The 24,874-nt window shown below is 43.9% G+C and overlaps 1 protein-coding gene across 2 annotated transcripts; it reads left to right on the forward strand.

The window, feature by feature from the left end:
- The first annotated feature begins 17,669 nt into the window (after positions 1-17,669).
- LOC109638470 (mucin-2) lies at positions 17,670-24,240 on the forward strand. 2 transcript variants are annotated; one of them, XM_069535440.1, is made up of 9 exons: positions 17,670-21,755; positions 21,962-22,086; positions 22,629-22,693; positions 22,789-22,991; positions 23,127-23,292; positions 23,385-23,549; positions 23,652-23,722; positions 23,825-23,907; positions 24,014-24,240. In XM_069535440.1, exons 1-9 carry the CDS (start codon positions 17,765-17,767, stop codon positions 24,053-24,055), a joined length of 4,911 nt encoding a protein of 1,636 aa, XP_069391541.1. In that variant the 5' UTR covers positions 17,670-17,764; the 3' UTR covers positions 24,056-24,240. The 2 variants fall into 2 exon arrangements, with proteins under 2 accessions (XP_069391541.1, XP_069391547.1); XM_069535446.1 differs by lacking the exons at positions 17,670-21,755; positions 21,962-22,086 and having other exon boundaries at positions 22,137-22,693; positions 24,014-24,235.
- Positions 24,241-24,874: the final 634 nt, after the last annotated feature.

Below are 24,874 nucleotides of genomic sequence, written 5' to 3' on the forward strand. Positions count from 1 at the left end.
CACAACAAGTGAATCCATGGCAACAACAACATCTTCCACACCTACCAGTTCAATACCAGCATCAACCACCCAGTCTAGTGAAACCACAAGAACAACCCTGCAAAGTGCTTCCCCATCAACAACCATATTTACGTCATCCATGCAGACGTCCTCTGAATCCACAACAAGTGAATCCATGGCAACAACAACATCTTCCACACCTACCAGTTCAATACCAGCATCAACCACCCAGACTAGTGAAACCACAAGAACAAGCCAACAAAGTGCTTCACCATCAACAACCATATTTACGTCATCCATGCAGACGTCACCTGAATCCACAACAAGTGAATCCATGACGCCCACAACTTCCATCACACCTACCAGTTCAATACCAGCATCAACCACCCAGACTAGTGAAACCTCAAAGACAACCCTGCAAAGTGCTTCCCCATCAACAACCATATTTATTTCATCCATGCAGACGTCCCCTGAATCCACAACAAGTGAATCTATGACGCCCACAACATCTTCCACACCTACCAGTTCAATACCAGCATCAACCACCCAGACTAGTGAAACCTCAAGAACAAGCCAACAAAGTGCTTCCCCATCAACAACCATATTTACTTCATCCATGCAGACGTCCCCTGAATCCACAACAAGTGAATCTATGACGCCCACAACATCTTCCACATCTACCAGTTCAATACCAGCATCAACCACCCAGACTAGTGAAACTACCATAACCACCTTGCAAAGTGCTTCACCTTCAACAACCATATTGACGTCATCCATGCAGACATCAGGTGAATCCACAACAAGTGAATCCATGGCAACAACAACATCTTCCACACCTACCAGTTCAATACCAGCATCAACCACCCAGACTAGTGAAACCTCAAGAACAAGCCAACAAAGTGCTTCCCCATCAACAACCATATTTACATCATCCATGCAGACGTCACCTGAATCAACAACAAGTGAATCTATGACGCCCACAACTTCCACCACACCTACCAGTTCAATACCAGCATCAACCACCGAGACTAGTGAAACCACAAGAACAACCCTGCAAAGTGCTTCACCTTCAACAACCATATTTACATCATCCATGCAGACATCAGGAGAATCCACGATAAGTGAATCTATGACGCCCACAACATCTTCCAAACCTACCAGTTCAATACCAGCATCAACCACCCAGACTAGTGAAACCACAAGAACAACCCTGCAAAGTGCTTCACCTTCAACAACCATATTTACATCATCCATGCAGACGTCACCTGAATCCACAACAAGTGAATCCATGGCAACAACAACATCTTCCACACCTACCAGTTCAATACCAGCAGCAACCACCCAGACTAGTGAAACCACAAGAACAACCTTGCAAAGTGCTTCACCTTCAACAACAATATTGACGTCATCCATGCAGACATCAGGTGAATCCACAACAAGTGAATCCATGGCAACAACAACATCTTCCACACCTACCAGTTCAATACCAGCATCAACCACCCAGTCTAGTGAAACCACAAGAACAACCCTGCAAAGTGCTTCCCCATCAACAACCATATTTACTTCATCCATGCAGACGTCACCTGAATCCACAACAAGTGAATCTATGACGCCCACAACATCTTCCAAACCTACAAGTTCAATACCAGCATCAACCACCCAGACTAGTGAAACCACAAAGACAACCCTGCAAAGTGCTTCCCCATCAACAACCATATTTACGTCATCCATGCAGACATCAGGAGAATCCACGACAAGTGAATCTTTGACACCTACAACATCTTCCACACCTACCAGTTCAATACCAGCATCAACCACCCAGAATAGTGAAACCACAAGAACAACCCAACAAAGTGCTTCCCCATCAACAACCATATTTACATCATCCATGCAGACGTCGCCTGAATCAACAAGCGAATCCATGGCAACTACAACATCTTCCACACCTACCAGTTCAATCCCAGCATCAACCACCCAGACTAGTGAAACCTCAAGAACAACCCAACAAAGTGCTTCCCCATCAACAACCATATTTACTTCATCCATGCAGACGTCACCTGAATCCACAACAAGTGAATCTATGACGCCCACAACTTCCACCACACCTACCAGTTCAATACCAGCATCAACCACCCAGACTAGTGAAACTACAAAAACCACCTTGCAAAGTGCTTCACCTTCAACAACCATATTGACGTCGTCCATGCAGACATCAGGAGAATCCACAACAAGTGAATCCATGGCAACAACAACATCTTCCACACCTACCAGTTCAATACCAGCATCAACCACCCAGACTAGTGAAACTACAAAAACCACCTTGCAAAGTGCTTCACCTTCAACAACCATATTGACGTCATCCATGCAGACATCAGGCGAATCCACAACAAGTGAATCCATGGCAACAACAACATCTTCCACACCTACCAGTTCAATACCAGCATCAACCACCCAGTCTAGTGAAACCACAAGAACAACCCTGCAAAGTGCTTCCCCATCAACAACCATATTTACGTCATCCATGCAGACGTCCTCTGAATCCACAACAAGTGAATCTATGACGCCCACAACATCTTCCAAACCAACCACTTCAATACCAGCATCAACCACCCAGACTAGTGAAACCACAAGAACAACCCTGCAAAGTGCTTCTCCATCAACAACCATAGTTACTTCATCCATGCAGCCGTCATCTGAATCCACAACAAGTGAATCTATGACGCCCACAACATCTTCCAAACCTACAAGTTCAATACTAGCATCAACCACCCAGACTAGTGAAACCACAAAGACAACCCTGCAAAGTGCTTCCCCATCAACAACCATATTTACGTCATCCATGCAGACGTCCTCTGAATCCACAACAAGTGAATCCATGGCAACAACAACATCTTCCACACCTACCAGTTCAATACCAGCATCAACCACCCAGACTAGTGAAACCACAAGAACAAGCCAACAAAGTGCTTCACCATCAACAACCATATTTACGTCATCCATGCAGACGTCACCTGAATCCACAACAAGTGAATCCATGACGCCCACAACTTCCACCACACCTACCAGTTCAATACCAGCATCAACCACCCAGACTAGTGAAACCACAAAGACAACCCTGCAAAGTGCTTCCCCATCAACAACCATATTTACGTCATCCATGCAGACATCAGGAGAATCCACGACAAGTGAATCTATGACACCTACAACATCTTCCACACCTACCAGTTCAATACCAGCATCAACCACCCAGACTAGTGAAACCTCAAGAACAAGCCAACAAAGTGCTTCCCCATCAACAACCATATTTACGTCATCCATACACACGTCACCTGAATCCACAACAAGTGAACCTATGACGCCCACAACCTTCACCACACCTACCAGTTCAATACCAGCATCAACCACCCAGACTAGTGAAACTACAAAAACCACCTTGCAAAGTGCTTCACCTTCAACAACCATATTGACGTCATCCATGCAGACATCAGGTGAATCCACAACAAGTGAATCCATGGCAACAACAACATCTTCCACACCTACCAGTTCAATACCAGCATCAACCACCCAGACTAGTGAAACCTCAAAGACAACCCTGCAAAGTGCTTCCCCATCAACAACCATATTTACTTCATCCATGCAGACATCAGGAGAATCCACGACAAGTGAATCTATGACACCTACAACATCTTCCACACCTACCAGTTCAATACCAGCATCAACCACCCAGACTAGTGAAACCTCAAGAACAAGCCAACAAAGTGCTTCCCCATCAACAACCATATTTACTTCATCCATGCAGACGTCCCCTGAATCCACAACAAGTGAATCTATGACGCCCACAACATCTTCCACACCTACCAGTTCAATACCAGCATCAACCACCCAGACTAGTGAAACCTCAAGAACAAGCCAACAAAGTGCTTCCCCATCAACAACCATATTTACTTCATCCATGCAGACGTCCCCTGAATCCACAACAAGTGAATCTATGACGCCCACAACATCTTCCACATCTACCAGTTCAATACCAGCATCAACCACCCAGACTAGTGAAACTACCATAACCACCTTGCAAAGTGCTTCACCTTCAACAACCATATTGACGTCATCCATGCAGACATCAGGTGAATCCACAACAAGTGAATCCATGGCAACAACAACATCTTCCACACCTACCAGTTCAATACCAGCATCAACCACCCAGACTAGTGAAACCTCAAGAACAAGCCAACAAAGTGCTTCCCCATCAACAACCATATTTACATCATCCATGCAGACGTCACCTGAATCAACAACAAGTGAATCTATGACGCCCACAACTTCCACCACACCTACCAGTTCAATACCAGCATCAACCACCGAGACTAGTGAAACCACAAGAACAACCCTGCAAAGTGCTTCACCTTCAACAACCATATTTACATCATCCATGCAGACATCAGGAGAATCCACGATAAGTGAATCTATGACGCCCACAACATCTTCCAAACCTACCAGTTCAATACCAGCATCAACCACCCAGACTAGTGAAACCACAAGAACAACCCTGCAAAGTGCTTCACCTTCAACAACCATATTTACATCATCCATGCAGACGTCACCTGAATCCACAACAAGTGAATCCATGGCAACAACAACATCTTCCACACCTACCAGTTCAATACCAGCAGCAACCACCCAGACTAGTGAAACCACAAGAACAACCTTGCAAAGTGCTTCACCTTCAACAACAATATTGACGTCATCCATGCAGACATCAGGTGAATCCACAACAAGTGAATCCATGGCAACAACAACATCTTCCACACCTACCAGTTCAATACCAGCATCAACCACCCAGTCTAGTGAAACCACAAGAACAACCCTGCAAAGTGCTTCCCCATCAACAACCATATTTACTTCATCCATGCAGACGTCACCTGAATCCACAACAAGTGAATCTATGACGCCCACAACATCTTCCAAACCTACAAGTTCAATACCAGCATCAACCACCCAGACTAGTGAAACCACAAAGACAACCCTGCAAAGTGCTTCCCCATCAACAACCATATTTACGTCATCCATGCAGACATCAGGAGAATCCACGACAAGTGAATCTTTGACACCTACAACATCTTCCACACCTACCAGTTCAATACCAGCATCAACCACCCAGAATAGTGAAACCACAAGAACAACCCAACAAAGTGCTTCCCCATCAACAACCATATTTACTTCATCCATGCAGACGTCAACTGAATCCACAACAGGTGAATCTATGACGCCCACAACTTCCACCACACCTACTAGTTCAATACCAGCATCAACCACCCAGACTAGTGAAACCACAAAGACAACCCTGCAAAGTGCTTCACCTTCAACAACCATATTTACATCATCCATGCAGACGTCGCCTGAATCAACAAGCGAATCCATGGCAACAACAAAATCTTCCACACCTACCAGTTCAATACCAGCATCAACCACCCAGACTAGTGAAACTACAAAAACCACCTTGCAAAGTGCTTCACCTTCAACAACCATATTGACGTCATCCATGCATACATCAGGCGAATCCACAACAAGTGAATCCATGGCAACAACAACATCTTCCACACCTACCAGTTCAATACCAGCATCAACCACCCGGTCTAGTGAAACCACAAGAACAACCTTGCAAAGTGCTTCCCCATCAACAACCATATTGACGTCATCCATGCAGACGTCCTCTGAATCCACAACAAGTGAATCCATGGCAACAACAACATCTTCCACACCTACCAGTTCAATACCAGCATCAACCACCCAGACTAGTGAAACCACAAGAACAAGCCAACAAAGTGCTTCACCATCAACAACCATATTTACGTCATCCATGCAGACGTCCCCTGAATCCACAACAAGTGAATCTATGACGCCCACAACATCTTCCAAACCTACCAGTTCAATACCAGCATCAACCACCCAGACTAGTGAAACTACAAAAACCACCTTGCAAAGTGCTTCACCTTCAACAACCATATTGACGTCATCCATGCAGACATCAGGCGAATCCACAACAAGTGAATCCATGGCAACAACAACATCTTCCACACCTACCAGTTCAATACCAGCATCAACCACCCAGACTACTGAAACCTCAAGAACAAGCCAACAAAGTGCTTCCCCATCAACAACCATATTTACGTCATCCATACACACGTCACCTGAATCCACAACAAGTGAACCTATGACGCCCACAACCTTCACCACACCTACCAGTTCAATACCAGCATCAACCACCCAGACTAGTGAAACTACAAAAACCACCTTGCAAAGTGCTTCACCTTCAACAACCATATTGACGTCATCCATGCAGACGTCACCTGAATCCACAACAAGTGAATCCATGGCAAAAACAACATCTTCCACACCTACCAGTTCAATACCAGCATCAACCACCCAGACTAGTGAAACCACAAGAACAACCCTGCAAAGTGCTTCACCTTCAACAACCATATTTACATCATCCATGCAGACGTCACCTGAATCCACAACAAGTGAATCCATGGCAACAACAACATCTTCCACACCTACCAGTTCAATACCAGCATCAACCACACAGACTAGTGAAACTACCATAACCACCTTGCAAAGTGCTTCACCTTCAACAACAATATTGACGTCATCCATGCAGACATCAGGTGAATCCACAACAAGTGAATCCATGGCAAAAACAACATCTTCCACACCTACCAGTTCAATACCAGCATCAACCACCCAGTCTAGTGAAACCACAAGAACAACCCTGCAAAGTGCTTCACCTTCAACAACCATATTTACGTCATCCATGCAGACGTCGCCTGAATCAACAAGTGAATCCATGGCAACAACAACATCTTCCACACCTACCAGTTCAATACCAGCATCAACCACCCAGACTAGTGAAACCTCAAGAACAACCCAACAAAGTGCTTCCCCATCAACAACCATATTTACTTCATCCATGCAGACGTCACCTGAATCCACAACAAGTAAATCTATGACGCCCACAACTTCCACCACACCTACCAGTTCAATACCAGCATCAACCACCCAAACTAGTGAAACTACAAAAACCACCTTGCAAAGTGCTTCACCTTCAACAACCATATTGACGTCGTCCATGCAGACATCAGGAGAATACACAACAAGTGAATCCATGGCAACAACAACATCTTCCACACCTACCAGTTCAATACCAGCATCAACCACCCAGACTAGTGAAACTACAAAAACCACCTTGCAAAGTGCTTCACCTTCAACAACCATATTGACGTCATCCATGCAGACATCAGGCGAATCCACAACAAGTGAATCCATGGCAACAACAACATCTTCCACACCTACCAGTTCAATACCAGCATCAACCACCCAGACTAGTGAAACTACCATAACCACCTTGCAAAGTGCTTCACCTTCAACAACAATATTGACGTCATCCATGCAGACATCAGGTGAATCCACAACAAGTGAATCCATGGCAACAACAACATCTTCCACACCTACCAGTTCAATACCAGCATCAACCACCCAGTCTAGTGAAACCACAAGAACAACCCTGCAAAGTGCTTCCCCATCAACAACCATATTTACGTCATCCATGCAGACGTCCTCTGAATCCACAACAAGTGAATCCATGGCAACAACAACATCTTCCACACCTACCAGTTCAATACCAGCATCAACCACCCAGACTAGTGAAACCACAAGAACAAGCCAACAAAGTGCTTCACCATCAACAACCATATTTACGTCATCCATGCAGACGTCACCTGAATCCACAACAAGTGAATCCATGACGCCCACAACTTCCATCACACCTACCAGTTCAATACCAGCATCAACCACCCAGACTAGTGAAACCTCAAAGACAACCCTGCAAAGTGCTTCCCCATCAACAACCATATTTACTTCATCCATGCAGACGTCCCCTGAATCCACAACAAGTGAATCTATGACGCCCACAACATCTTCCAAACCTACCAGTTCAATACCAGCATCAACCACCCAGACTAGTGAAACTACAAAAACCACCTTGCAAAGTGCTTCACCTTCAACAACCATATTGACGTCATCCATGCAGACATCAGGCGAATCCACAACAAGTGAATCCATAGCAACAACAACATCTTCCACACCCACCAGTTCAATACCAGCATCAACCACCCAATCTAGTGAAACCTCAAGAACAAGCCAACAAAGTGCTTCCCCATCAACAACCATATTTACGTCATCCATACACACGTCACCTGAATCCACAACAAGTGAACCTATGACGCCCACAACCTTCACCACACCTACCAGTTCAATACCAGCATCAACCACCCAGACTAGTGAAACTACAAAAACCACCTTGCAAAGTGCTTCACCTTCAACAACCATATTGACGTCATCCATGCAGACGTCACCTGAATCCACAACAAGTGAATCCATGGCAAAAACAACATCTTCCACACCTACCAGTTCAATACCAGCATCAACCACCCAGACTAGTGAAACCACAAGAACAACCCTGCAAAGTGCTTCCCCATCAACAACCATATTTACGTCATCCATGCAGACATCAGGAGAATCCACGACAAGTGAATCTATGACGCCTACAACATCTTCCACACCTACCAGTTCAACACCAGCATCAACCACCCAGACTAGTGGAACCACAAGAACAACCCAACAAAGTGCTTCCCCAACAACAACCATATTTACTTCATCCATGCAGACGTCACCTGAATCAACAACAAATGAATCTATGACGCCCACAACATCTTTCACATCTACCAGTTCAATACCGGCATCAACCACCCAGACTAGTGAAACCACAAAGACAACCCTGCAAACTGCTTCCCCATCAACAACCATATTTACGTCATCCATGCAGACATCAGGAGAATCCACGACAAGTGAATCTATGACGCCTACAACATCTTCCACACCTACCAGTTCAACACCAGCATCAACCACCCAGACTAGTGGAACCACAAGAACAACCCAACAAAGTGCTTCCCCAACAACAACCATATTTACTTCATCCATGCAGACGTCACCTGAATCCACAACAGGTGAATCTATGACGCCCACAACTTCCACCACACCTACCAGTTCAATGCCAGCATCAACCACCCAGACTAGTGAAACCTCAAGAACAACCCTGCAAAGTGCTTCACCTTCAACAACCATATTTACTTCATCCATGCAGACATCAGGAGAATCCACGACAAGTGAATCTATGACACCTACAACATCTTCCACACCTACCAGTTCAATACCAGCATCGACCACCCAGACTAGTGAAACTACCATAACCACCTTGCAAAGTGCTTCACCTTCAACAACCATATTGACGTCATCCATGCAGACGTCAGGTGGATCCACAACAAGTGAATCCATGGCAACAACAACATCTTCCACACCTACCAGTTCAATACCAGCATCAACCACCCAGACTAGTGAAACCACAAGTACAACCCTGCAAAGTGCTTCACCTTCAACAACCATATTTACATCATCCATGCAGACGTCACCTGAATCCACAACAAGTGAATCCATGGCAACAACAACATCTTCCACACCTACCAGTTCAATACCAGCATCAACCACCCAGACTAGTGAAACTACCATAACCACCTTGCAAAGTGCTTCACCTTCAACAACAATATTGACGTCATCCATGCAGACATCCCCTGAATCCACAACAAGTGAATCCATGGCAACAACAACATCTTCCACACCTACCAGTTCAATACCAGCATCAACCACCCAGACTAGTGGAACCTCAAGAACAAGCCAACAAAGTGCTTCCCCATCAACAACCATATTTACGTCATCCATGCAGACGTCCTCTGAATCCACAACAAGTGAATCTATGACGCCCACAACATCTTCCAAACCTACAAGTTCAATACCAGCATCAACCACCCAGACTAGTGAAACCACAAAGACAACCCTGCAAAGTGCTTCCCCATCAACAACCATATTTACGTCATCCATGCAGACATCAGGAGAATCCACAACAAGTGAATCTTTGACACCTACAACATCTTCCACACCTACCAGTTCAATACAAGCATCAACCACCCAGACTAGTGAAACCACAAAAACAACCCTGCAAACTGCTCCAGTGTCTGTCCCAATACTTACCTCATCAACGCAGGCGTCATCTGAATCCACAACAAGTGAATCCATGACACCTACAACATCTTCCAAACCAACCACTTCAATACCAGCATCAACCACCCAGACTAGTGAAACCACAAGAACAACCCTGCAAAGTGCTTCACCTTCAACAACCATATTTACATCATCCATGCAGACGTCACCTGAATCCACAACAAGTGAATCCATGGCAACAACAACGTCTTCCACACCTACCAGTTCAATACCAGCATCAACCACCCAGACTAGTGAAACCACAAGAACAACCCAACAAAGTGCTTCCCCATCAACAACCATATTTACTTCATCCATGCAGACGTCACCTGAATCCACAACAAGTGAATCTATGACGCCCACAACTTCCACCACACCTACCAGTTCAATACCACCATCAACCACCCAGACTAGTGAAACCACAAGAACAACCCAACAAAGTGCTTCCCCAACAACAACCATATTTACTTCATCCATGCAGACGTCACCTGAATCCACAACAGGTGAATCTATGACGCCCACAACTTCCACCACACCTACCAGTTCAATACCAGCATCAACCACCCAGACTAGTGGAACCTCAAGAACAAGCCAACAAAGTGCTTCCCCATCAACAACCATATTTACGTCATCCATGCAGACGTCCTCTGAATCCACAACAAGTGAATCTATGACGCCCACAACATCTTCCAAACCTACAAGTTCAATACCAGCATCAACCACCCAGACTAGTGAAACCACAAAGACAACCCTGCAAAGTGCTTCCCCATCAACAACCATATTTACTTCATCCATGCAGACGTCACCTGAATCAACAAGTGAATCCATGGCAACAACAACATCTTCCACACCTACCAGTTCAATACCAGCATCAACCACCCAGACTAGTGAAACTACAAAAACCACCTTGCAAAGTGCTTCACCTTCAACAACCATATTGACGTCATCCATGCAGACATCAGGCGAATCCACAACAAGTGAATCCATGGCAACAACAACATCTTCCACACCTACTAGTTCAATACCAGCATCAACCACCCAGACTAGTGAAACCTCAAGAACAAGCCAACAAAGTGCTTCCCCATCAACAACCATATTTACGTCATCCATACACACGTCACCTGAATCCACAACAAGTGAACCTATGACGCCCACAACTTCCACCACACCTACCAGTTCAATACCAGCATCAACCACCCAGACTAGTGAAACCACAAGAACAACCCTGCAAAGTGCTTCACCTTCAACAACCATATTTACATCATCCATGCAGACGTCACCTGAATCAACAAGTGAATCCATGGCAACAACAACATCTTCCACATCTACAAGTTCAATACCGGCATCAACCACCCAGACTAGTGAAACTACCATAACCACCTTGCAAAGTGCTTCACCTTCAACAACCATATTGACGTCATCCATGCAGACATCAGGTGAATCCACAACAAGTGAATCCATGGCAACAACAACATCTTCCACACCTACCAGTTCAATACCAGCATCAACCACCCAGACTAGTGAAACTACCATAACCACCTTGCAAAGTGCTTCACCTTCAACAACCATATTGACGTCATCCATGCAGACATCAGGTGAATCCACAACAAGTGAATCCATGGCAACAACAACATCTTCCACACCTACCAGTTCAATACCAGCATCAACCACCCAGACTAGTGAAACTACAAAAACCACCTTGCAAAGTGCTTCACCTTCAACAACCATATTGACGTCATCCATGCAGACATCAGGCGAATCCACAACAAGTGAATCCATGGCAACAACAACATCTTCCACACCTACCAGTTCAATACCAGCATCAACCACCCAGACTAGTGAAACCTCAAGAACAAGCCAACAAAGTGCATCCCCATCAACAACCATATTTACGTCATCCATGCAGACGTCACCTGAATCCACAACAAGTGAATCTATGACGCCCACAACTTCCACCACACCTACCAGTTCAATACCAGCATCAACCACCCAGACTAGTGGAACCTCAAGAACAAGCCAACAAAGTGCTTCCCCATCAACAACCATATTTACGTCATCCATGCAGACGTCCCCTGAATCCACAACAAGTGAATCTATGACGCCCACAACCTCTTCCACATCTACAAGTTCAATACCGGCATCAACCACCCAGACTAGTGAAACCACAAAGACAACCCTGCAAAGTGCTTCCCCATCAACAACCATATTTACGTCATCCATGCTGACATCAGGAGAATCCACGACAAGTGAATCTATGACACCTACAACATCTTCCACACCTACCAGTTCAACACCAGCATCAACCACCCAGACTAGTGAAACCACAAGAACAACCCAACAAAGTGCTTCCCCAACAACAACCATATTTACTTCATCCATGCAGACGTCACCTGAATCCACAACAGGTGAATCTATGACGCCCACAACTTCCACCACACCTACCAGTTCAATACCAGCATCAACCACCCAGACTAGTGAAACTACCATAACCACCTTGCAAAGTGCTTCACCTTCAACAACCATATTGACGTCATCCATGCAGACATCAGGTGAATCCACAACAAGTGAATCCATGGCAACAACAACATCTTCCACACCTACCAGTTCAATACCAGCATCAACCACCCAGACTAGTGAAACCACAAGAACAACCCTGCAAAGTGCTTCACCTTCAACAACCATATTTACTTCATCCATGCAGACGTCACCTGAATCCACAACAAGTGAATCTATGACGCCCACAACATCTTCCAAACCTACAAGTTCAATACCAGCATCAACCACCCAGACTAGTGAAACCACAAAGACAACCCTGCAAAGTGCTTCCCCATCAACAACCATATTTACGTCATCCATGCAGACGTCCCCTGAATCCACAACAAGTGAATCTATGACGCCCACAACCTCTTCCACATCTACAAGTTCAATACCGGCATCAACCACCCAGACTAGTGAAACCACAAGAACAACCCAACAAAGTGCTTCCCCAACAACAACCATATTTACTTCATCCATGCAGACGTCACCTGAATCCACAACAGGTGAATCTATGACGCCCACAACTTCCACCACACCTACGAGTTCAATACCAGCATCAACCACCCAGACTAGTGAAACCACAAGAACAACCCTGCAAAGTGCTTCCCCATCAACAACCATATTGACGTCATCCATGCAGACATCAGGTGAATCCACAACAAGTGAATCCATGGCAACAACAACATCTTCCACACCTACCAGTTCAATACCAGCATCAACCACCCAGACTAGTGAAACTACCATAACCACCTTGCAAAGTGCTTCACCTTCAACAACCATATTTACATCATCCATGCAGACGTCACCTGAATCCACAACAAGTGAATCCATGGCAACAACAACATCTTCCATACCTACCAGTTCAATACCAGCATCAACCACCCAGACTAGTGAAACCACAAAAACAACCCAACAAAGTGCTTCCCCAACAACAACCATATTTACTTCATCCATGCAGACGTCACCTGAATCCACAACAGGTGAATCTATGACGCCCACAACTTCCACCACACCTACCAGTTCAATACCAGCATCAACCACCCAGACTAGTGAAACTACCATAACCACCTTGCAAAGTGCTTCACCTTCAACAACCATATTGACGTCATCCATGCAGACATCAGGTGAATCCACAACAAGTGAATCCATGGCAACAACAACATCTTCCATACCTACCAGTTCAATACCAGCATCAACCACCCAGACTAGTGAAACCACAAGAACAACCCAACAAAGTGCTTCCCCATCAACAACCATATTTACTTCATCCATGCAGACGTCACCTGAATCAACAAGTGAATCCATGGCAACAACAACATCTTCCACACCTACCAGTTCAATACCAGCATCAACCACCCAGACTAGTGAAACCTCAAGAACAAGCCAACAAAGTGCTTCCCCATCAACAACCATATTTACGTCATCCATACACACGTCACCTGAATCCACAACAAGTGAATCTATGACGCCCACAACCTCTTCCACATCTACAAGTTCAATACCGGCATCAACCACCCAGACTAGTGAAACCACAAAGACAACCCTGCAAAGTGCTTCACCTTCAACAACCATATTTACGTCATCCATGCAGACATCAGGAGAATCCACGACAAGTGAATCTATGACACCTACAACATCTTCCACACCTACCAGTTCAACACCAGCATCAACCACCCAGACTAGTGAAACCACAAGAACAACCCAACAAAGTGCTTCCCCAACAACAACCATATTTACGTCATCCATGCAGACGTCACCTGAATCCACAACAGGTGAATCTATGACGCCCACAACTTCCACCACACCTACCAGTTCAATACCAGCATCAACCACCCAGACTAGTGAAACTACCATAACCACCTTGCAAAGTGCTTCACCTTCAACAACCATATTGACGTCATCCATGCAGACATCAGGTGAATCCACAACAAGTGAATCCATGGCAACAACAACATCTTCCACACCTACCAGTTCAATACAAGCATCAACCACCCAGACTAGTGAAACCACAAGAACAACCCTGCAAAGTGCTTCACCTTCAACAACCATATTTACATCATCCATGCAGACGTCACCTGAATCAACAAGTGAATCCATGGCAACAACAACATCTTCCACACCTACCAGTTCAATACAAGCATCAACCACCCAGACTAGTGAAACCACAAGAACAACCCTGCAAAGTGCTTCACCTTCAACAACCATATTTACTTCATCCATGCAGACGTCACCTGAATCAACAACAAGTGAATCTATGACGCCCACAACCTCTTCCACATCTACAAGTTCAATAACGGCATCAACCACCCAGACTAGTGAAACCACAAAGACAACCCTGCAAAGTGCTTCCCCATCAACACCCATATTTACGTCATCCATGCAGACGTCACCTGAATCCACAACAAGTGAATCCATGGCAACAACAACATCTTCCACACCTACCAGTTCAATACCAGCATCAACCACCCAGACTAGTGAAACTACAAAAACCACCTTGCAAAGTGCTTCCCCATCAACAACCATATTTACTTCATCCATGCAGACGTCACCTGAATCAACAAGTGAATCAATGGCAACAACAACATCTTCCACACCTACCAGTTCAATACCAGCATCAACCACCCAGACTAGTGAAACCTCAAGAACAAGCCAACAAAGTGCTTCCCCATCAACAACCATATTTACGTCATCCATACACACGTCACCTGAATCCACAACAAGTGAACCTATGACACCCACAACTTCCACCACACCTACCAGTTCAATACCAGCATCAACCACTCAGACTAGTGAAACCACAATAACAACCCAACAAAGTGCTTCCCCATCAACAACCATATTTACTTCATCCATGCAGACGTCACCTGAATCCACAACAAGTGAATCTATGACGCCCACAACATCTTCCACACCTACCAGTTCAATACCAGCATCAACCACCCAGACTAGTGGAACCTCAAGAACAAGCCAACAAAGTGCTTCCCCCTCAACAACCATATTTACGTCATCCATGCAGACGTCCCCTGAATCCACAACAAGTGAATCTATGACGCCCACAACCTCTTCCACATCTACAAGTTCAATACCGGCATCAACCACCCAGACTAGTGAAACCACAAAGACAACCCTGCAAAGTGCTTCCCCATCAACAACCATATTTACGTCATCCATGCAGACATCAGGAGAATCCACGACAAGTGAATCTATGACACCTACAACATCTTCCACACCTACCAGTTCAACACCAGCATCAACCACCCAGACTAGTGAAACCACAAGAACAACCCAACAAAGTGCTTCCCCAACAACAACCATATTTACGTCATCCATGCAGACGTCACCTGAATCCACAACAGGTGAATCTATGACGCCCACAACTTTCACCACACCTACCAGTTCAATACCAGCATCAACCACCCAGACTAGTGAAACTACCATAACCACCTTGCAAAGTGCTTCACCTTCAACAACCATATTGACGTCATCCATGCAGACATCAGGTGAATCCACAACAAGTGAATCCATGGCAACAACAACATCTTCCACACCTACCAGTTCAATACCAGCATCAACCACCCAGACTAGTGAAACCTCAAGAACAACCCAACAAAGTGCTTCCCCATCAACAACCATATTTACTTCATCCATGCAGACGTCACCTGAATCCACAACAAGTGAATCTATGACGCCCACAACTGCCACCACACCTACCAGTTCAACACCAGCATCAACCACCCAGACTAGTGAAACCACAAAAACAACCCTGCAAACTGCTCCAGTGTCTGTCCCAATACTTACCTCATCAACGCAGGCGTCATCTGAATCCACAACAAGTGAATCCATGACACCTACAACATCTTCCAAACCAACCACTTCAATACCAGCATCAACCACCCACACTAGTGAAACCACAAGAACAACCCTGCAAAGTGCTTCACCTTCAACAACCATATTTACTTCATCCATGCAGACGTCACCTGAATCCACAACAAGTGAATCCATGGCAACAACAACATCTTCCACACCTACCAGTTCAATACCAGCATCAACCACCCAGACTAGTGAAACCACAAAAACAACCCTGCAAACTGCTCCAGTGTCTGTCCCAATACTTACCTCATCAACGCAGGCGTCATCTGAATCCACAACAAGTGAATTCATGACACCTACAACATCTTCCAAACCAACCACTTCAATACCAGCATCAACCACCCAGACTAGTGAAACCACAAGAACAACCCTGCAAAGTGCTTCACCTTCAACAACCATATTTACATCATCCATGCAAACGTCACCTGAATCAACAACAAGTGAATCTATGACGCCCACAACCTCTTCCACAGCTACAAGTTCAATAACGGCATCAACCACCCAGACTAGTGAAACCACAAAGACAACCCTGCAAAGTGCTTCCCCATCAACACCCATATTAACGTCATCCATGCAGACATCAGGAGAATCCACGACAAGTGAATCTATGACACCTACAACATCTTCCAAACCAACCACTTCAATACCAGCATCAACCACCCAGACTAGTGAAACCAAAAGAACAACCCTGCAAAGTGCTTCACCTTCAACAACCATATTTACATCATCCATGCAGACGTCACCTGAATCCACAACAAGTGAATCCATGGCAACAACAACGTCTTCCACACCTACCAGTTCAATACCAGCATCAACCACCCAGACTAGTGAAACCTCAAGAACAAGCCAACAAAGTGCTTCCCCATCAACAACCATATTTACGTCATCCATACACACGTCACCTGAATCCACAACAAGTGAACCTATGACACCCACAACTTCCACCACACCTACCAGTTCAATACCAGCATCAACCACCCAGACTAGTGAAACTACAAAAACCACCTTGCAAAGTGCTTCACCTTCAACAACCATATTGACGTCATCCATGCAGACATCAGGTGAATCCACAACAAGTGAATCTATGACGCCCACAACTTCCACCACACCTACCAGTTCAATACCAGCATCAACCACCCCGACTAGTGAAACTACAAAAACCACCTTGCAAAGTGCTTCACCTTCAACAACCATATTGACGTCATCCATGCAGACATCAGGCGAATCCACAACAAGTGAATCCATGGCAACAACAACATCTTCCACACCTACCAGTTCAATACCAGCATCAACCACCCAGACTAGTGAAACCTCAAGAACAAGCCAACAAAGTGCTTCCCCATCAACAACCATATTTACGTCATCCATACACACGTCACCTGAATCCACAACAAGTGAACCTATGACACCCACAACTTCCACCACACCTACCAGTTCAATACCAGCATCAACCACCCAGACTAGTGAAACCACAATAACAACCCAACAAAGTGCTTCCCCATCAACAACCATATTTACTTCATCCATGCAGACGTCACCTGAATCCACAACAAGTGAATCTATGACGCCCACAACTTCCACCACACCTACCAGTTCAATACCAGCATCAACCACCCAGACTAGTGGAACCTCAAGAACAAGCCAACAAAGTGCTTCCCCATCAACAACCATATTTACGTCATCCATGCAGACGTCCCCTGAATCCACAACAAGTGAATCTATGACGCCCACAACCTCTTCCACATCTACAAGTTCAATACCGGCATCAACCACCCAGACTAGTGAAACCACAAGAACAACCCAACAAAGTGCTTCCCCAACAACAACCATATTTACTTCATCCATGCAGACGTCACCTGAATCCACAACAGGTGAATCTATGACGCCCACAACTTCCACCACACCTACCAGTTCAATACCAGCATCAACCACCCAGACTAGTGAAACTACCATAACCACCTTGCAAAGTGCTTCACCTTCAACAACCATATTGACGTCATCCATGCAGACATCAGGTGAATCCACAACAAGTGAATCCATGGCAACAACAACATCTTCCATACCTACCAGTTCAATACCAGCATCAACCACCCAGACTAGTGAAACCACAAAAACAACCCTGCAAACTGCTCCAGTGTCTGTCCCAATACTTACCTCATCAACGCAGGCGTCATCTGAATCCACAACAAGTGAATCCATGACACCTACAACATCTTCCAAACCAACCACTTCAATACCAGCATCAACCACCCACACTAGTGAAACCACAAGAACAACCCTGCAAAGTGCTTCACCTTCAACAACCATATTTACTTCATCCATGCAGACGTCACCTGAATCCACAACAAGTGAATCTATGACGCCCACAACATCTTCCAAACCTACAAGTTCAATACCAGCATCAACCACCCAGACTAGTGAAACCACAAAGACAACCCTGCAAAGTGCTTCCCCATCAACAACCATATTTACGTCATCCATGCAGACGTCCCCTGAATCCACAACAAGTGAATCTATGACGCCCACAACCTCTTCCACATCTACAAGTTCAATACCGGCATCAACCACCCAGACTAGTGAAACCACAAGAACAACCCAACAAAGTGCTTCCCCAACAACAACCATATTTACTTCATCCATGCAGACGTCACCTGAATCCACAACAGGTGAATCTATGACGCCCACAACTTCCACCACACCTACGAGTTCAATACCAGCATCAACCACCCAGACTAGTGAAACCACAAGAACAACCCTGCAAAGTGCTTCCCCATCAACAACCATATTGACGTCATCCATGCAGACATCAGGTGAATCCACAACAAGTGAATCCATGGCAACAACAACATCTTCCACACCTACCAGTTCAATACCAGCATCAACCACCCAGACTAGTGAAACTACCATAACCACCTTGCAAAGTGCTTCACCTTCAACAACCATATTGACGTCATCCATGCAGACAGCAGGCGAATCCACAACAAGTGAATCCATGGCAACAACAACATCTTCCACACCTACTAGTTCAATACAAGCATCAACCACCCAGACTAGTGAAACCACAAAAACAACCCTGCAAACTGCTCCAGTGTCTGTCCCAATACTTACCTCATCAACGCAGGCGTCATCTGAATCCACAACAAGTGAATCCATGACACCTACAACATCTTCCACACCTACCAGTTCAATACCAGCATCAACCACCCCGACTAGTGAAACCACAAGAACAACCCAACAAAGTGCTTCACCTTCAACAACCATATTTACTTCATCCATGCAGACGTCACCTGAATCCACAACAAGTGAATCTATGACGCCCACAACTTCCACCACACCTACCAGTTCAATACCAGCATCAACCACCCAGACTAGTGAAACCACAAGAACAAGCCAACAAAGTGCTTCCCCATCAACAACCATATTTACTTCATCCATGCAGACGTCACCTGAATCAACAAGTGAATCCATGGCAACAACAACATCTTCCACACCTACCAGTTCAATACCAGCATCAACCACCCAGACTAGTGAAACCTCAAGAACAAGCCAACAAAGTGCTTCCCCATCAACAACCATATTTACGTCATCCATGCAGACGTCCCCTGAATCCACAACAAGTGAATCTATGACGCCCACAACCTCTTCCACATCTACAAGTTCAATACCGGCATCAACCACCCAGACTAGTGAAACCACAAGAACAAGCCAACAAAGTGCTTCCCCATCAACAACCATATTTACTTCATCCATGCAGACGTCACCTGAATCAACAAGTGAATCCATGGCAACAACAACATCTTCCACACCTACCAGTTCAATCCCAGCATCAACCACCCAGACTAGTGAAACCTCAAGAACAAGCCAACAAAGTGCTTCCCCATCAACAACCATATTTACTTCATCCATGCAGACGTCACCTGAATCCACAACAAGTGAACCTATGACACCCACAACTTCCACCACACCTACCAGTTCAATACCAGCATCAACCACTCAGACTAGTGAAACCACAATAACAACCCAACAAAGTGCTTCCCCATCAACAACCATATTTACGTCATCCATGCAGACATCAGGAGAATCCACGACAAGTGAATCTATGACACCTACAACATCTTCCACACCTACCAGTTCAACACCAGCATCAACCACCCAGACTAGTGAAACCACAAGAACAACCCAACAAAGTGCTTCCCCAACAACAACCATATTTACGTCATCCATGCAGACGTCACCTGAATCCACAACAGTTGAATCTATGACGCCCACAACTTCCACCACACCTACCAGTTCAATACCAGCATCAACCACCCAGACTAGTGAAACTACCATAACCACCTTGCAAAGTGCTTCACCTTCAACAACCATATTGACGTCATCCATGCAGACATCAGGTGAATCCACAACAAGTGAATCCATGGCAACAACAACATCTTCCACACCTACCAGTTCAATACAAGCATCAACCACCCAGACTAGTGAAACCACAAAAACAACCCTGCAAACTGCTCCAGTGTCTGTCCCAATACTTACCTCATCAACGCAGGCGTCATCTGAATCCACAACAAGTGAATCCATGACACCTACAACATCTTCCAAACCAACCACTTCAATACCAGCATCAACCACCCAGACTAGTGAAACCACAAAGACAACCCTGCAAAGTGCTTCCTCATCAACAACCATATTTACATCATCCATGCAGACGTCACCTGAATCCACAACAAGTGAATCTATGACGCCCACAACATCTTCCAAACCAACCACTTCAATACCAGCATCAACCACCCATACTAGTGAAACCACAAGAACAACCCTGCAAAGTGCTTCCTCATCAACAACCATATTTACATCATCCATGCAGACGTCACCTGAATCAACAAGTGAATCCATGGCAACAACAACATCTTCCAAACCTACCAGTTCAATACCAGCATCAACCACCCCAACAACTGAAACTATAAAAACAACTCAGCAAAGTGCTTCCCCTTCTACAACTGTGTTACCTTCATCACAGCCTTTGTCTGCAACCACTCTAACTGAATCTACTACTCGTCAGTGTAGAGATGATGAATGTCAGTGTGACAGCGGTATCTGTAAATACAATGCAACACTTGGAATCTGTCAATGCCAATGTCAAGATTTTGTCTTTGGTGATGTGTGCTCTTTTGGACAAAATGACACCGCTGCTCATATTGGTGAGATTCTTGTATTCCATAATGCAATACTTCCAAAATATTTTATTTATTGAAAGTCATAAAAGATTAAGTATAAGCTTGAAGCAATTTATTTATTTCAAATTATTAGTGTTTTGTTTTTACCCAATGTCCTATTATTTAAAAACTTTAAAATGTACTGTCCATTTAATGGTATTTTAATGTCAATGTCCCATGTTTTTTTGCAGATACCGACGCAATACCAACTCGAAAAACTAATTTTACATTGTCAATCCAGATGGATTTTCAACTTGCTTTTAATGATTTAAACTCACCTCAATCAAAAAAATTCATCAACACATTAGTCCTGCAGGTAAATATTCTAATTTCATTGTTACATGTAATCACCATGACCTCTGCCAAGAAGGTTGTATTTTCTTTAGTACTTGATGTCTGTCAGCAGGTTTAGACAGAAACTGCACTACAGATTTCATTGAAACTGAAATTAGACAAAAGATAAGAAAATCCTCGGATATTTGATCTCTTTGTGTAACTTGAAGGATGCTCAGGGGGTATATACCCCCACAAAGGCTAATTTCATATCTTGCCATGAGAAAGGGAGAAAAAAGATCAGTTGATCTGCCTCGTTATTCTAATCTGGTTCAAAGGTTAATGGCTTTTTTCCAGGATCATACCCCACCCTTGTGAAGTTTAAGTAAAATAGGTTCAGTAGTTCTTACGTAATCATGGTAATAGTCAGACAGCAATGACGCCCACAAACAATCTCCTTGGTAGAGGTAAAAATAATTGCAGATATTGGTTTTATAGTGACTTTTGCTCTCACTGACTATCCAAAAACAATCATTAATTGCCATAACTTTGTGTAACTTTAATACCGTTTTTTATATGTTCCAGCTTCAAGCCCTATGCAAAGAAGCAGAACCACAAAGCTTTAGAGAAGTACAAATCATCAAGTTAACGTAAGTTTTTTCTTAACTCTAAGTGATTTCACTGACTTTTTAATTCAATGCAGGTTGAGTTTTGGGGTTAATGTCTTTCTATTTTCCTCCTGTAGAAACGGAAGTGTTGTTGCAGCAAGTGTGGCAGAGTACAGCTATCTAAATAATGAAACACAAATCCAGTTTATCAACAATGAGCTTCATGGGGTGTTGACTGATATCTTGAACACCACAAGTAACCTGGATAAGATTTCTCAGGCCTTTAATAACAGCAGTGTGACGTTAGATCAAATCACCTTCCCACCACCTGAAATTAACAGTAAGTATATAACTACCTTTGACATATTGCTGCTTTTTAGTTTCTTCATTTAATATGTGCGATTTTTTTTATTACTTAGTTGCATTATGGTATCAAAATGTTGGGTAAACAAAAATAAACGTCTTTTTTTAACAGATATTACAAACCTGGAGCCTTACGTTAACTGCAGTGGGTTTGCTAATTACACTGCTATTGTAACTAATGGTCGATGGCAGTGCGTTGGACATTGTAAAACCAATCCTAATTACTGCAATCAGCATGGAGAGTGCTTGAATGATATTCGAAAAGGGCCTATTTGTCGGTAAGACTAAACATTTATGTTAATATACTTGAATACTCACTGAAAAATACACTTTTATCAATGCAATTCATTCTTGTGTCTTTTCAACCCAGGTGCTTTGAGTCAAGCCTGCATCAGTATTACGGTCCGCAGTGTGAATTCTACCGTCGGGGGCCAGGTTTCTATGGAGCCCTGTTTGGGTCATTGGCAGGTGTACTCCTGCTCTTGATTGTCATTGTCATTGCTATCTATGCCAAAAAGAAGTATACAGGAGTTTGGTGAGTTATGATGCCTTAATGTATCTACCAATACAGTTATACATCAATGGCCAAAGTGGCAAACACTGACATGTAAAACTGATCATAATGTCTCTATTTTAGGAAAAGGAGCAACTCCTTTAACAGAAGACTGCCTGCTTTTGAGGAAGATTTCTTTGACTTCACTGATTCAGGTGTGTTCTAGCTATTTTTTTAAATTAATTTACTTATTTTAAAATGTTTCCCAGCAAGGACTTCAAAATTTGCAGGTTTAACATGATCATATTCTTTTACAGCATACCATAACTTGGGAATGAAAGACCCTTACTTATCAGAGGCCTTTAGACCACATCTAGGAAATGTTGACAATCAATTGCAGGTATTTTTTTATTATTATTATCGTATTGACCTCAGGTATAAGTAAATGTAAGCTCATAGTCAAAATATTGATATTAATGTGATCCCTTTTTTTTTTTTTTCTCCAGGTCAAAACAGGACATCCAGACTTGTTGGACATAAACCCCTAATGAAGGCTTTAGTCTGGACAATTTCCGTTTGATATGATGTGTCCTTGCTTTCCTAGAGTTGTCAACTGTATATAACACATGAAACGACATACAAGTGATTTGTTTTTATCGTATTTATGATGATTGTATTTAAGCTTTATCAACTGTAATCCACTACAGCATGTCATATAAACTGAGCATTTAAATTCAGACTCCAGTGTTTTAATTTATATTGTTTTATTAATGTCAGTGTTTGCATTTAAGTTAAATGTCGGCAGCGAGCAGTGGGAAACACAAGGTTAGAAAAAAAACAACTCTTTCGCAAACTCTTGTCCTGGAGTTGTTTCAGCAATGTTGTCTTCACACAGGGACATGCTGATATCTTATTGTAAAAATCTTTGGTCTACATCTCCTTAGAGTGCACAGAATCATTTATAAAAATTAGATGCATAGGGAAACCACACAGACAAGTTGTAGTAGCTTGTAACTTAAAATTTGAGAGTGGAAACTTTGTTGATTTTCATGCAGTCTAATCAATGTGACCCAGTGTAAATTTACCAAGTTGAAATTTAATATCTTATATCCAAGTAGCCCTGATTTATAGCATTCAAATACATTGGGTTGACAAACTAGCCATGACATACATCAACTGTGACAGAGATTTAAGGGATTTGTGATTGTGTCCATTAAAATCAGCTTGGTTCTCCCTAGTAAGGATAATGGTTGCTTATGGACGTCCCACTGTGTCATTACTATCCCCTGTCACTAGATGGCATACATGCATTAACCTTTATGGCTGTTTTGTAATAAGTGAGGAGGGAGGAATAATGAAAGGCAGAG

This window comes from Paralichthys olivaceus, chromosome 2 (assembly GCF_024713975.1).
Source record: "Paralichthys olivaceus isolate ysfri-2021 chromosome 2, ASM2471397v2, whole genome shotgun sequence".
Lineage (NCBI taxonomy): Eukaryota > Metazoa > Chordata > Actinopteri > Pleuronectiformes > Paralichthyidae > Paralichthys > Paralichthys olivaceus.

Bases quoted from the DNA above. Each gene is read 5' to 3' on its own strand.
- LOC109638470 (XM_069535440.1), top strand. From the start codon at position 17,765: ATGCAGACATCAGGCGAATCCACAACAAGTGAATCCATGGCAACAACA. The intron at 22,087-22,628 runs GTAAATATTCTA...TATATGTTCCAG, and splicing joins TCAACACATTAGTCCTGCAG to CTTCAAGCCCTATGCAAAGA. The intron at 22,992-23,126 runs GTAAGTATATAA...TTTTTTTAACAG, and splicing joins CCCACCACCTGAAATTAACA to ATATTACAAACCTGGAGCCT.